The sequence below is a fragment of the Aethalodelphis obliquidens genome, unplaced genomic scaffold (genome assembly GCF_003676395.1).
Source record: "Aethalodelphis obliquidens isolate GAN/ISIS:26980383/991018 unplaced genomic scaffold, ASM367639v1 scaffold33, whole genome shotgun sequence".
NCBI classification, from domain to species: Eukaryota; Metazoa; Chordata; class Mammalia; order Artiodactyla; family Delphinidae; genus Aethalodelphis; species Aethalodelphis obliquidens.
Genome location: NW_020837977.1, coordinates 21630619 through 21645710, shown reverse-complemented (window position 1 = coordinate 21645710; position 15092 = coordinate 21630619). Strand labels below are relative to the sequence as shown.

At 46.9% G+C, this 15092-nt stretch overlaps 1 protein-coding gene across 10 annotated transcripts in view; it reads left to right on the top strand.

The window, feature by feature from the left end:
* Positions 1-4947: 4947 nt before the first annotated feature.
* Positions 4948-15092, top strand: part of SPIDR (scaffold protein involved in DNA repair) — a 351974-nt gene continuing 341829 nt past the window's right edge. For 5 of the 10 annotated variants that reach the window (XM_027128157.1, XM_027128160.1, XM_027128159.1 and 2 more), the window contains exon 1: positions 5300-5394. In XM_027128157.1, coding sequence (XP_026983958.1) covers positions 5362-5394 — 33 coding nt within the window. In that variant the 5' untranslated portion in view covers positions 5300-5361. Of the gene's footprint in view, positions 5395-15092 lie in introns of all 10 variants that reach the window. The other 5 variants (XM_027128158.1, XM_027128164.1, XM_027128167.1 and 2 more) reach the window with 2 other exon arrangements.

Below are 15092 nucleotides of genomic sequence, written 5' to 3'. Positions count from 1 at the left end.
AAAGAGGTGATCAAGGTAAAAATGAGGTCACTAGGGTGGATCCTAATCCAATAGGATTGATGTCCTACAAGAAGAGATTAGGACACAGATAGGCACAGGGGGAGACCATGTGAGGACATGGGGAGAAGACGGCTGTCTAAGCACCAAGGAGAGAGGCCTCAGGAGAAGCCAGCGTGCACATACCTTGATCTCCGACATAAACCAGGACTGGGAGATAGGTCCATTATTCAAGCTGCCCTGTCTGTGCTATTTGTTACGGCGGTCGTGAGCAGACTCACATGCAGGGTAACTCAGGGCTCAGACTGGACACAGCCCACTCTCCATCCCCTGTACGTGAGTTACAGGAACCCCAGGAACTGAGGAGGGGGTCCCTGAGGGGAGGCACAAGATAGAAGATGCCAGGCATTAACATGGCTGCATTCACGTTAAACGTGCCTGAAGTCCAATCCCACGAGATGGTTTTGTCCTGTATGTACATCGGCACCTTCAGTCTGAACTGCAGATCTTGGGCTTCACCAGCTCCACTGAGAGCATTAGCTGCACCTGCTGTGGACCGTCTCCTATAGGATTTCCAGAACCACAAAGCATCGAAGCTTCACAGGACCCAGTGTGTGTGCGCTACCGTCCAGGCGACTCTCACAGGACAGCCGCGCAGCTGCCCATCAGAACCCATTTCCCTTTTTCCTTTTCACAGCTACCCTGCACCTCCCAGCCTTCCCACCCGTTACAGCTGGGGTGCAGTTTCTCGCGTTACCAAGGGGAAGGGGTGAAGGTGGTGAGGGCCTTAGCCAGCCTGCATCCTAGGACGGAGGGCATGATGCCCACCTGGTCACCCCACCCTGCTGGTTGGAGCCCTCACCTGGAAGCAGGGAGGAGAAACAAGGGGGACAGAGCCTGGGACCTGACACCCACCTGCCCTGGAATCTCACAAGAAGGGGACAGAGACATCTTGAACTTCAGCCCAGTTCTGGGAAACACTTTGTTCCAGCAACAAACTTTTGCCTTAAAAGCCAAGGTGCTTTACAGACCCCTCCCCAGCTGTCACAGAAAGTCAGGCTTCATCTCATCACACTTTTCTCAAACCCCAGCTCACGCTGACACCACCTCTCGGGTGATGGTGCAGCCTCTTTAAAAGATCCCTGGAGTTCAGCTCTCCCAGCCCTGCCTTCAGTTTAAGGGAGAAATTTCCTTGGCAAACTTTCTCAGTTTCCTTGACAACCAAGCTTCACAATCTCCCAAACTCTTCTCCTTCAAACATTCCTATTCTAGGCTGGATGAGCTTAAAGAGACAGTGCTGTCATCACGTGCCAGAAACCGATTCCCCCAAGCCCGTAGTTACTGGTTACATGATGCTATTGATGATGAAATCCCAGAAGAGCCAGCTTTGCAATATAACCATTTCTGGACTCGGCACTGGGTCCCTTTCAACGGACCGAGTGGAGTGGCTGTTTCCACGTGCCCCGTGTTGGAAGAGCTCACCTAATGCAGCCAGGACTTCATCCTTTCCAGGTGATTCCAGGGTCCTCACTCTGCCCAGACCCCACCCACATGGCTGCTGTCTGTGCCAGTCTATACGGGACCTTGGTAATCTCCTAAAATGAGGGTTATTTTATACACAGGTAATGGGTTGAATGCTGGCCCCAAAAGATGTGCCCCCCCAGAACACATGAACAGGACCATATCTGGGAAAAGCGTCTTTCTATATGTACTTAAGGATCTAGAGGTGAGGTCATCTTGGGTTAGGGTGGCCCTCAATCCAATTGAGAGAGTCCTTATGAGAGACAAAACAGGAGAGACTCAGACACAGAGGAGAAGCCACGTGAAGACAGAGGCAGAGATGGGAGGGATGCAGCCGCAAGCCTGGGAATGCCTGGAGACCCCAAAAGCTGGAAAAGGCAGGAAGAACCCTATCCTGGAGCCTTTGGAGAGACTTCTGTCCTGCAACACCTTGACCTCAGATGTCTGGTCTCCAGGACTGGGGGAGGATGAATTCCTGTTGTTTTAAACCACCCAGCTTGTGGTAATTTTTTACAGAAGCCACAGAACGGTCACACAGACCCTACTCTGTAGGATCCTGGAGTGTGGGTCTCATTAAACGCCGACAGAGGCTGGATTGCAGAACCCTTAGAGTCAGCATTGGGCCCCAGAAATCATAAAGCAGAGGCTGGACACCAGAATGATGAGGGGTCAGTCGGAAGCCCATCCCTAAGGGTGCTGGCTGCACATGGCCTCCCCAGGTTTTTACACCTGTACATGTTGGGGATAAGTATTTCCATCCTGATTCAGGACCTCTGATGTCACCGTTCACATTGCTAATTAAGAACCCACTAGTTACACAGATGAAAACCCTATCAGAACACTTGCTCCAGTGGTAAACAATTCTGAAGTTGGTCAGAGGTGGGGAATCGTCTCGCATGCAGCCAGCAGCCCCCCACCCCACAAGGAGCATCCTCTTTGCAAAGCGGGGGGACCGTGCCGAGGCGTCTCTGAGTAAACGTGAGCTGAGCCCCAGGCCAGCTGCTGCTGAACTGTTCCCACCCTTCCCAGGTAAAACACCTGAACGTGTGCAAGGACTTGAAAGCCTACAGGAAGGGCCGTGGAGCCACCCCACCACAACAGGCTGGCCGACTTGGTGTCTGCAGGCCAGCCAGGATGGTCCTGGCCCTGGGCGCTCTTCTGGAAGCTTTCCATTTCCCTGCCTGAGATACCTGTCCTGTCCCGGCCCCCACTGCTTTTTTCCTTCCTCACCTCTGCCCTGAGAGAAATTCCATTGGCAGTTACGGGAGACACATCCTCTTCTTTAGCAGGTGGCAGCCCGGCAACTCCTGAGGAAAGTCCAGCAGAGCCCCACTCACACGGAGCCACCCACAGAGCCGTGGGCCCTACTCCCTCCCACCATCCCAGCAGCAAAACTGCTGACAGGGCAGAGACTATGGCGTCAGGCACAGCTGCAGGGGCTCTTGCAGCCTGGAGCGGTGTTTATATTGACCTCAACCCAGGCACACCTGGAGAGGGCTGGCTGGCCGGGTCAGGCTGCCCAGGTCAGCCAATCCTCGCCCCTCAGGGGCTCAGAGTTTTAGAAAATGGGCCTTGCTGCACCGGCCAGGTCCAAGGAACAGGTGTTGCGTCCTGAGGGTCAGGATACACACGGGGTTGCAGCTCTGCTTGTTTTCTAATCATTTATTCTGGTCCATGAGTGGGAGAGAACTTCAAGACCCTCTCCTAATGAGAGGAACCCAGGAGTCAGGGAGAGGAGGGGTGGTGGGTGAAAACAGAGGCCTGCTGCCCCAGCTGCAGTGGAAGCCTCTGGAAGACCCGGTGGAAGGAGGCCGCACAGAGTGAAGCCCAGGGTCACAGACCTGTCGGAGCTGCTGTTTGTTAGTTCAGGTCCTGCTCTGAGGTGCTCAGGGTCAGCTTTGACCAACAGGTGGGCTTGGGGTGCTCTGCAATGAGGGCTACGTGTACGGTTCCTGTGTGCCCAGCCTTGCTGGGTGCCTGCCCAGGTGAGCTCCATATCCTGGGAGGGGCCTGACCACGAGAGCCCCGTGGGCTGCTGGGTGCCTGCCCAGGTGAGCTCCATACCCTGCGAGGGGCCTGACCACAACAGCCCCGTGTTCTGGGAGGGGGAGGTGTGTATGAGCGTCCTCTCTGTACAGCCGGCACAGAGTTGCTTGGCTACTTTCCTGTGGGCAGCGCTGGGATGAGATGAGAACATGAGGACATGCTGCGGGCTCCCTGAACCCCCATCCATCCAGGGTAATGAGGTCAGTAGGTGGGTGCTGGCCACTGTGCTGCGTGAGGGAGGCCCCACGGGTACCTCTTGTTTCTTCCACCTGACACCACGGAGGCCTCCCCAGGACAGAGCAGACAGCCTGCCTGGGGCAGGTGGGAGCTCCTGGTGACCCTGCAGGGGACATGAGAGGGACGGACCAGGCAGGAGGGGGTGGGATCCCAGACAGAGCCATAGGGCTGGGGGCTGAGGGGGCCTTTTTGGGTCTGAGCTGAGAGTAGACGTGCAGGTGGTGCGTGTGATCCAGGAAAGCTGCCCTGGTGACGTGAGGCTGATCCTGCTTCAGAGTGACAAGCCTTCCGGATGATCCCAAAACAGGATAGTGAGACGGATCCTGTTAGAAGAAGGTAAGTGAATCCCCCCAAGAGGAGGCTCTGGGAACTCGTCCTGGGAGGTGGGTGAAGGGAACAGGTGTGGAAGCTGCGGGGAGTGGGCAGTCCCCCTGGGCGGGCGGCGGGTGCAGACCCCACTCCGTGGCCTCACATCTGTGCTTCTGGCTGGATTACCTGGCTTCTCGGAGCCTCAGCGTCCCAGTCTGCTCGTGGGGTGATGGTAGCATAGATTGACTAGTAATTTGCTCAGAACAGGGTAGAAAGGGGTCTAGTGGAAATTCCACAGAACACTGTCAGTATGGGGATCCAGGCCCTGTCAGTATGGGGATCCCCAGTCTTCAGGATCAGTCCGAGCAGACTTGCAGCAGAGCCTGGGGATGGGCTCCGTTTGGTGGGTCCCCCCGTTTCCTGAATCTCGGAAGGGGCAGCTCCACTGTGCAGTGGCAGGTTCATCCCACACCTGGAAGCATCCAGGCCTCAAGGTTCAGCAGTCCCCGAGCCCTGTGTCTGGGCCCCCAGGAGGCAGAGGGGACAGGCCAGCGTCCTCTTCGACCCTCTTCCTGCCCAGAACATTCGAGGACCAGGCCGTCATTAGGGAGAAGCAGCGATTCTGGCGTCTCTGAACTTGAAAACTTCTGCTCTGGATACTAACCCCCAGCTCTCAAGTAGATGGGGAAATGACACCCCTGTCTCCGGTTATCCACGGCTGCAGCCACTCCCTACGCACGGCTTGCTGAATTCATGGCCCACTTCGGTTACCGTTTATTTTTAAGGCTGGTCCTTGCTTGACAAAGCACACCACGTACGAGCTTTATTTGAAAAACCCCGCGCGGGTTTTTCAGCAGCTCCCTGACCAGGAGGCTACGGCGGCGCTGCGGCCACTCCAGCGCGTGCTCTGCCGGACCCCGGCCCAGTTACAGGCAGGCCGAGCAGCGAAGGACAACCCGGACCTACGACTGGTGCCGGCGCCCGGTTCTCAGCGGCCGCAGTGTAGATCAGCGCCAGGAAGCGTGGGTAGCAGGGAAACCACGCCCCCGCGCGAGTGTCCGCCAATCGCAGAGTGCAGTGAGGCGCGGCGCGCTGGGAGGGCGGTGCGTCCGGAGAATCCCCGCCCCCAGCCCGAGCGTCCGCCAATCGCAGAACGTGGTGTGTCGCGGCGCGCCGAGTTGGTCCGGGGACGCGCGGCCTTCCGGCGGCCTGAGGGGGTGGCACGCTCTGGAGGAGGCGGCGCGCGCGGAGATGCCCCGCGGAGACCAGTCTCGAGGCTTGAAGGTAGGCTGTGGGTCTCTGGGCGCCGTCTCCTCGGTCCCCCCACGTCGGCTTCGCCCGCGGGGCGCGTGTGGCTGGCCCCGGGCTGGTGGGCGGCCGGGGCGTCTGTGGCGTGGACGCAGCCCGCGTTGGAGGCGGGGCGGGAGGGGCCGCCTCCCTGGAGGGCGAGGGTCGCGGCTGCGGGGCGGCCGGAGCGGGTGAGCCTGGCCGTGCGGCCCGAGTCCACCTGGTGCTCGCGGGTCTCTGCTGGGCCGCAGGGCGACAGCGGCGTCCTGGGGTCCGGGAGGGCCTGCGTAGCCGCCGCGTCTGCGCCGCGCTGCCTCCCCTGCCACTTCCGACGCCGGAGCGGGAGCGTCTCGGCCGAGTCGGGCGCGGGGTCCGCCTGGTGACCACGCTGAGAGCGGCGCAGCTGCGTTCTGAGTGCAGTACGTTTGTCCTGCGTGTGCCCTTTACCTTTTGAAAGCGATTTCTGAGCTCCATGCTTACCGACATGCTTGTCTCGTCGTACTGAAAACTGAATGAAAGCAGACATTGACTCCTTTCTTGACTCCTCTTTTCTTACCAAAAAAGTTCCTGAAAAAATAGTCCGCGCACGCTGGTTCAGCCGCCGTCTCACTGCTGTGTCTCCTTGCCCCTGGAATATCATTGGTTGTCACACACGCTGTCAGTTTTGTGACTACCCATTTACGAAGTCCAGGAAGCCCATGACAAGCATACCTAACCCTGATTTCAAAAATACTAAAATGTGAAGAAAGAAAAAACCAAGGAATCAAGGAAGTATGTTAAATTGTTGAAGCCCATGTAACTTGTGAACTTGGTCACTGTAGCATTTGACACATTTGCCACTTGATTCTTTTCCTGTATTGCAACTGCTCATTTATTTCTCCTTTGCTGCCTTCCTGCCAGGTTCTGACTTCTGACTTTGCGCCTTTTTCCTCACTTTCCAAGTTTGTTCTGGGAAGTCTCACACATTGATGTTAGCTGTCCCTCTGTATGGACGATTTTCAGATGTGTATTTGACCTTTCCCTTGAGCGCGGTTTAAACGCAGTGCACCATGAAGTTGTCATTTTCTCGCCCTTAGTCCCCTGGGTGCCAGCACTTCCTCCTGTGTTGTGCTGCTCTCAGCCTGTTGACACTGATGCTCTCTAATTGCGATTGCAGGGTGCACTTCAGCAGAAACCGTCAGGAGACTTGGAGAAGCAAGGTTCATTCCTCACAGGTCCTGGAGGGTGCATGGTACACCCAAGGACCTCACGGTGAGGTTGGGGGGCGAGACACAGGGAGAGAGGGACGGCACACCTGGGGTCTGCCTTTATTAGGGTCTGGGGGTTAGGTGTCTAGAATTTCGGGGATTCATTCTTCGCTGGCTAATTTAAAGCAATAGCAGGGAGGGGGAAGCACGGTCACTCAAATGGTCAGTTATTTAGGTTACCAGGACTTGTTGAAAGAGGAACCTTCATGGGTGAGGGCAGCCTAGTTCCTTACCTGGTTGTTTTGCAAGTAGCTCTGGCATACAGCTGTAGATGCTTTTATTCAAGGTGGATTTCTTCTAAAGTGGATGCCACCTGGCAATCAGATGCTTAATGTCAGGCACTTACACTACATCCTCACTTAGAAGTCTTCATGTTTTTGACTTGATACTCACTTTTCCCTTCGTCATTCTATCAGTTTTCAAGACCTTATCATAGCACCTGTCATAATCCCTTGAACATATTAGATACTTAATAGATATCTGATGAATGAATGAAAGGAGAACTAGTATAGAAGGTTTGCAAGTATTGTAGGTATGAAGAAACATGGAGAAATACCCTGGTCAGAAGACTTGGGTACCAGTCTCAGCTCTATAGCTAACTAATTTTATAATTCTGGGCAAGCCATGTAGATCTTTCTGGACTCTTAAAATGGAAGTTGATATGTGCCTGAACTAACATCGTAGAATTGGGAATAGTATTGGGAAAGGACTGAGTTGATAGATAATAAAAGGAAGATGAGACTTAAGTACCTGAAATTGAGAGATGAAGAGGGAAGAGTCAGTGGTGACGCAAAACTTGAACCTGTGAAAAATGGGAAGCTTGGGGAGAGTTAGTTGCTTCTTACCTGATGTTAGGGAACTTAAGGCCCAGGGAGAGATTAGGCTCCAAGTTGCTCCACGGCTGGGTGTATTTTATTTCTTTCTTCCCTCCTGCCTTTGCCCCCTCACTGTCCTTTCAAGTGCTATGATTCTTATTCCCTTTAAGCTTTGTCTTCTCCCTTTGCTAAATAGCCAGGAACGACCACAGGTACTCCCTTTACCTATCAGTTGCTTACCTTCTGAGATTTCCTGGTCCTCCCCTCACTCTCACAGTTCCTTCTGCCTCCTCAGACTGAATTATAGCTCTCCCCCTTCTCTTTCTCACTGAAAGGAAAACTATCTTGGTAAGGTCATAAAAGAAATAAAGGAACATCATATCTTTCTGATGACACCCTCCTTCTCTACTCCTTTGGGTCCTCATCAGAAAACCTTATTTTATTTCTGGTGCTTCTTTCATAATAACAAGGACATAGTAATTTTTAATTAAATGCAGTGTACGTGTCATTTCAAAGAAGTTGTTTATTTTTCAAGAAAGGGAAACATTGCTTCTTTGAAGCAGGATGGGGAGGAGCCAAGGATAGAATGAGGACCTGGCTTCTGTTACAGAAAGGGGCTAGTATTAGGTAATAGGAGTATTTTTCCTCTGAGACTATAGGGAAGAAGGAGAGCGCAGTAGATGGGAGGTCTGCTGAGTTTTATAGTGGCTTATTTTAACCTTAGGGAAGATGTGACGGCTTGCGCTATGATGGTGACAAGGAGAGGTAAAGGCAAGCACGGGTGTGGAACTTGTGTATGTAAGTGTGTGTGTGAGAGTAGAGGGGTAGGGAATGGTAAGAGTGTTTACCAGCATTGACCAAGGACAAGTAATAAGAAAATATGAAGAGGGCCACTCTCATTTGTGGGTCTTTTTATCCTAGCCTTGTGGGTTGGTGATTGGTAAAGTGAACTGGTAGAAGGGTAGGAGTCTTAATGCTTGAAAGGAAACACTGACGTACTTGGCCGTAAGCGTGCAGAATGGCAGGTGAGACATCATGATTAGGAGGAGGCTAGTGGCTGATACCGTGACTGGGCTTGAGACTTAGAAGTTCCAGTGATATTCCCAGGTTCTCAACCTGGTCGGAAAGCTCAGCTGCTGTTACGTGCCTTTGAGTTGAAGGTGCACGTGACAGTTATCGCTAGACACTTTTGTTAAAGTGAGATAATGCAAAATCAGTGGCTAGAATCTTTATTTCTGGAATTAGACATACTTGGGAGAAAATCCTGACATGTTGCTTACTAGCTCTCTGACCAGCACAATATACACAGCATTTCTAAGTTGTAGCTGCTTTGTCTATCAAATGGGGATAAGATAATACCGATCTTGCAAGGTTGGTATGAGGGTTGAATGATGAGAACTGCATGAAATGATGTACTGAGCGTATAGGCACTCGATTAATGTTAGTGATAATGAAAGCAATTAATAGTAAAACACCATGATAATGAAAGAAATTTCTAGATGAGGACAGAGCTATTGTTCATCCTCTACTGTTTTGCCTTTAGATTTCTCCAGAATTGCTTCACTCAATTTGTTGAACAAGGAATAGGAAGAGGGCTTAGTTTTAAAGTTGTTCAGTGGTGGAGAGAGATTCTCTCATAGTTACCTTGGTAGGAGTACATTATGGTTCCAGTTTTAGCCCTTGGTAATCCCATTGGATGATTTACCAGTGGCTCTGCTTCTCAGAGTTGGACTCCTTAGTACTGATATCCTAGTCTAGACGTTGTCTTATCCTTAAAATGGAAGGAAAGGAGAACTAACATTTATTGAAGACTTTTCGTATGTCAGGTACTTCACATATATATTTCCTGTAAGGGGAAAAATATTTTCTTTTAAATCAAAATAATATGTGCTCATAGATAAAAAAAGTAGTATGAAAAAATTTCTCATGAAAACCAGCAATTTTTGCCCTGCTCCTTCCTGCACTTAATCATGTTCCTGAAGGCAATCCCTGTTTAAAATTGAGGTAATCGTAGAATCACATAACACTTGTAAGGAATTACAGACATCTCACGTATTCTTTATCTAGTTGGCCACAATGGTAACATTCTGCAAAACTGTAGTACGATATCACCACCAATGTATTGACATTAATACAATACAACTGTCTTATTCAAATCTCCCCAGGTGTGCATCTGTGTGTGTGTGTGTTTAGTTCTGTACAGTTGTATCACGTGTAGGTTCATGTATCTACTACCACAGTCAAGATACTGAACAGTTTCATCAGCATAGGATCCTTTTTATAATCACACCGACTCCCATTAACTCCCACCCCTAACCCCTGGCAATCATTCATCTATTCATTATTTAAAAGTTTTTGTCATTTCAAAAATGTTATTGGGGGCTTCCCTGGTGGCGCAGTGGTTGAGAGTCCGCCTGCCGATGCAGGGAACACGGGTTCGTGCCCCAGTCCGGGAAGATCCCACATGCCGCGGAGCAACTGGGCCTGTGAGCCATGGCCACTGAGCCTGCGCGTCCGGAGCCTGTGCTCCGCAACGGGAGATGACACGACAGGGAGAGGCCCACGTATCGCAAACCAAACCAAACCAAACCAAACAAAACAAAACAAAAATGTTATTGGGATAGGATCATACAGTTTATAACCTTTTGGCATTGTTTTCCTTATTTTTCTTCCCACTCAGCTTGTCTAGGTTGTGTATATCAGTAGCTTCTTCACTTTTATTGCTGAGTCGTAGTCCATGGAATGGACTACCACAGAATGGATGTACCACAGTTTCACTTAGCATTTTACCTGTTGAAGTACATCTGGGCTGTTTCCAGTTTCTGGCTATTAGAATAAAGCTGCTGTGAACACTTGTGTACAGGTGTTTTGGGGAACATATGTTTTTATTTCTCTAAGGTAAATGCCCAAGAGTGTAATTGCTGGGTCATATCGTAATTTGATGTTTAGTTTTATAAGAAACTAACAAACTTTTCTAGAGTGGCTGTACAATATTACACTGGCAATGTATGAGTGATTCAATTTCATAGATAATAAATTCATGCTTTTAAAGTACAGAATTCAGTGGGTTTTAGTATATTCACAAAGTTGTACAAATATTTCTTATTAGAGAATATTCTCATCACACTGAAAAGGAACTCCATGGCTGTTAGCAGTCATTCCACATTCTCTCCTTCCCCATCTCCCTGGCAACCACTAAGCTACTTTCCATCTGTATAGATTTGCCTATTCTGGACATTGCATATAAATGGAATAACATGGTCTTTTGAGACTGGCTTATTTCACTTAGCCTAACATTTTCAAGGTTCATCCATTGTTGTAGCATGTATCAGTACTTCATTCCCCTTTATGGTTGAATAATTTTTCATTGTATGGTATACGACATTAAAAAAATTCCATTCATCAGTTGATGGATATTTGGATTATTTACACTTTTTGGTTGTTATGAATGATGCTGCTATGATCGTTTGTGTACCAATTTTTGTGAAGATGAAAGTTTTCATTTACCTTGGAGGTAAACCTACCAGTGGAATTGTTGAGTCATATGGTAACTTTATGTTTAAATTTTGAGGAACTGCCAAACTGTTTTCCAAGTGGTTACATTTTTTAGTCTCACCAGCAAGGAATGAGGATTCTAATTTCTCCGCATGCTTGTCAATACTTGTTATTGCGTTCTTTTGACTTTAGCCATCTTAATGGGTAGAAAGTGGTATTTTATTGTTTTGGTTTTGATTTGCGTTTCCCTAATGACTAATTATGTTGAGTATCTTTTCATGTGCTTATTGGTCATTTGTGTATCTTCTTTGAAGAAATGTGTATTCAAATTACTTGCCCATGTTTTTTTTTTAAATTTGGCCGTGTTGGATCTTCGTTGCTGCATGTGGGCTTTCTCAAGTTGTGGCAAGCAGGGGCTACTCTTCGTTGCGGTGTGCGGGCTTCTCATCGTGGCGGCTTCTCTTGCTGGGGAGCACAGGCTGTAGGTGCACGGGCTCTAGAGCGCAGGCTCAGTAGTTGTGGCGCACGGGCTTAGTTGCTCCGCGGCATGTGGGATCTTCCCGGACCAGGGCTCGAACCTGTGTCCCCTGCATTGGCAGGCGGATTCTTAACCACTGCGCCACCAAGGAAGCCCTATTCAGTTTTTTAATTTCTACTTGAGTCAGTTTTGCTAGTTTGTGTCTTTCTTGGAGTGTGTGTATTGTATGGTAGTTACCTAATTTGTTGGCGTACAGTTTTTCATATTATTCCCTTATAGGGTTTCCTATAATCCTTTAGTGCTTTTTCTCTTTCATTTCTTGTTTTTGCAATTTGAATCTTCTCTCTTTCCCTCTTTTTTTTTCTTTTTGTGAGTTTAGCTAAAGGTTTGTCCGTTTTGGTCTTTTCAAGGAACCAACTTTTGGTTATATTTATATTCTTCGTTATTTTGTTTTCTATTTTATTTCTGTCCTCATTTCCTTCCTTCTGCTTGCTTTGGGTTAGTTGCTCTTATCTTTCTAGTTTTCTAAGATTAGCGGTTAAGCTATTAATTTGAGGCCTTTTTAAAAATAGATATTTACAGCTATAAGTTTTTTTGTAAGCATTGCTTTTTTCTGCATCTGCAAGTTTAATATATCTTATTTTTTTCATTTTTCTCATAATATCTTCTAATTTTTCTTGTTATTCTGTCTTTGATCCACTGGATATTTAGGAGTGTGTTGTTTAATTTCCATATTTTTGTGATTTTTGCAGTTGTATTTTTGTTGTTAGTTTCATTGTATTGTTGTCTAAGAATAGTAATATGCTCTCACTCCTTTACAATGTATTGAGGCTTGTTCTATCTACAAGAAGGTTTCATATGTATGTAAGGAGAATGTGTATTCTGCTCTTGTTTGTTTGAGGGGGTCTTCATGATTTCTTGTGGGTAGTCAGCTATTTTATTGGGGATCCTTTTACATGATCAGTCTTTTTTCTCTTGCTGCTTTTATGATTTCTCTTTGTCTTTTAGTAGACATGATGTGTTCAGGGTTGGTCTCTGAGTTTATCCTCAGAGTTTTTTGAGTTTCTTGGGTGTATAATCAACATTTCATCAAATTTGGGAAGTTTTTGGTCTGTATTTTTTCAGATACTCTTTCTACATCTTCCTTTTTTTCTGGGACTCATGCATATATTTGTATACCTGATGGTGTCCCACAGGTCTCTGAGGTTCTGTTCATTCTTTTTTTTTCTGCTCTTCATCTTGGATACTCTCAATTGTCCTGTTGTAAAGTTTGCTGACTTTTTCTTCTGCTAGCTCAAATCTGCTATAGAGCCTCTCTAGAGAACTTTTCATTTCAGTTATTGTACTATTCAGTTCTTGAATTTCTATTTGAGTGTAGTGGTTTCTTGCTTTCTTTCTAAAAAATAATTATGTCTTTATATTCTCTATTTGCTGGGCTATTTTATTTTAACTTTTTTAGACAATTTCCTTTTTTTTCTTTGAGCATATTTACAGAAGCTGATTTAAAGTCTTTGGTGAATCCAGCTTCTGGCCTCCCTCAGGTACAGTTTTTCTTGACTGCATTTTTCTTGTTATACCTTTCTGTTTCTTTGTGTCTTACGATTTTTGGTTGAAACCAGACATTTAAAATATAATGCAACAACTCTGGACATTAAGTTCCCATCCCCTCCCCAGAGATTTTTTAATTTGTTTGTTTTGCTATTTGTTTGTTTAATGATTTTCCTAAAGTTTCTTAAAGTTTGTAAAGTTCCTGTTTTCTGTAGGAAAAGGGGCATCTCCAACTTTTCCTGCTACCTCTAGGAGATGGGTCCATTAAGGGGCAAGGGGTGGATTGCCATCAAAGAGCTGGAAGTAAAGGAGCCTTGCTGTCCCAGCCCATGCCCTGCCCTGTGAACCCGGACCCATAAACTGCATAAAATGGAGTGTTGGTGGCTATTTGAGGCTTACAGTAAATGCCAAAAATTTGAGGAAAAAAATATTTCCTGTTTGTAGCTGCTGAACACACTACAGTGTTTGTTTACTTGTCTGTGAATTATTGGACAGATATTTCTTTAGATGCTTTGAGCCAATAAGTCTTTCATTCTTTACTGAAGAGCTCTGTGTGTGTTGAGGCGTGCCTGCTATAGTCTGGCAGTTTATAACTGACTTAACTTTCTCCTTGTGCAGGGCCTTGGCATTATCCAGAGCTGAGATATTGGGGCCTTCTCAGGTTTTTCCTGGGCATACACACAGCCCTGCAGATCAGGTAGCATTCCAGATCCCCTGGAACATGTCAGATCTTTTCAGTGCTGCCTGTGGACATCTTATTCTAAAGATATTCCTTCATTAGCACTTTTGACTCTTTGGTCCCTGAAACGACTATTGCTGCCGCAGGCAGCTATAATATGAATTGCTGTCAATTGTTTTAGACAAATGCCCTGGTGATAGGGCTTTCCCATTGAGTGAGCTGTGAGTCAGGTCGAACTAAGTTCTGTGAATAAGTTTTTTTTCTCAGGAGCTGCCAGGCAGTTCAGATAGTGATAATACTCTGTGGATAGGGCCTTTTGAGGACCTACAAACCCAGTTTGCTCTCTCCTCTGACTGCTGGGCTGCCAGTTTACACAGCTTATCCTGGTTATGAGGCTGCTGTTTTTCAAGGCTACTATGGAGCTAGAGAGGGGGCATGAGATGAGGGCAAATTAAAACACCAAAAAGTTCACTGTTCTTGTCGATATTAAGCTCCTTTTCTTGAGTGAATGCTGTTCAGATTATGAGCCTATGGTTAATTTCCAAAGTTTTGAAAAATTAAACTTTGACTATTTTTTCCCGCTGTTATTATTTCTTTTATGAAGGAGCAAGTTATTAGAGGTTCTTATTCTCTTATTCTGGAAGTTTGCTCATCAGGTTTTTTATTTTAGCCATTATGATAGGTGTGTGCTGATAACTCATTGTGGTTTTAATTTGTATTTCCATGATGGCTAATGATGTTGAACATGTTTTTATGTGATTATTTGCTATCTGTCTATCTTCTTTGGCAAAATACCTGTTCGTTTCTTTTACCCATTTTTAAATTGGATTTTTTGGGGTTATTGCTGAATTTTGAGAGCTTAAAAAATATTCTAGGTACTAGTCCCTTGTTGGACATGTTGTTGCCAAATATCTTCTGGCAGCAACATTTTAAAATTTTTACCATGTTCATTTGATAGTTGGTGCATTTGCTATCAAATCTGTAACAACTCTTTGCCTAGCTCTGGAACTCAAAAATTTTCTGTTTTTTTCTAACAGCTTTATAGTTTAATGTTTTACATTTAAGTTTATGACATATTTTGAGTTAATTTTCATATAAGGTGTGAGGTTTAGGTTGAGGTTTTTTTTTTTTCTTTTTTTGGTCTATGGACTTTCAGTTGTCCACTACCATTTATTGAAAGTCTGTTCCTTCTGCCATTGAATTGCTTTTGCATGTTTGTCATAAACCAATTGTGCAAATATGTGTGGGTTTATTTCTGGGTTTCTGAAGTGGTCCAGTCATCTATGTGTCTATCTCTTTGCCTGCTAAGCCTTAACATTGGATAGAGTGACTTTCCACTTTATTCTTCTTCAAAACAGTTTTAGCTCTTCTAGGGCCTGTGGCTTTACCTGGAAGTTTTAAAATAGTTTGGCTATGTCTACAAAATACTTTCT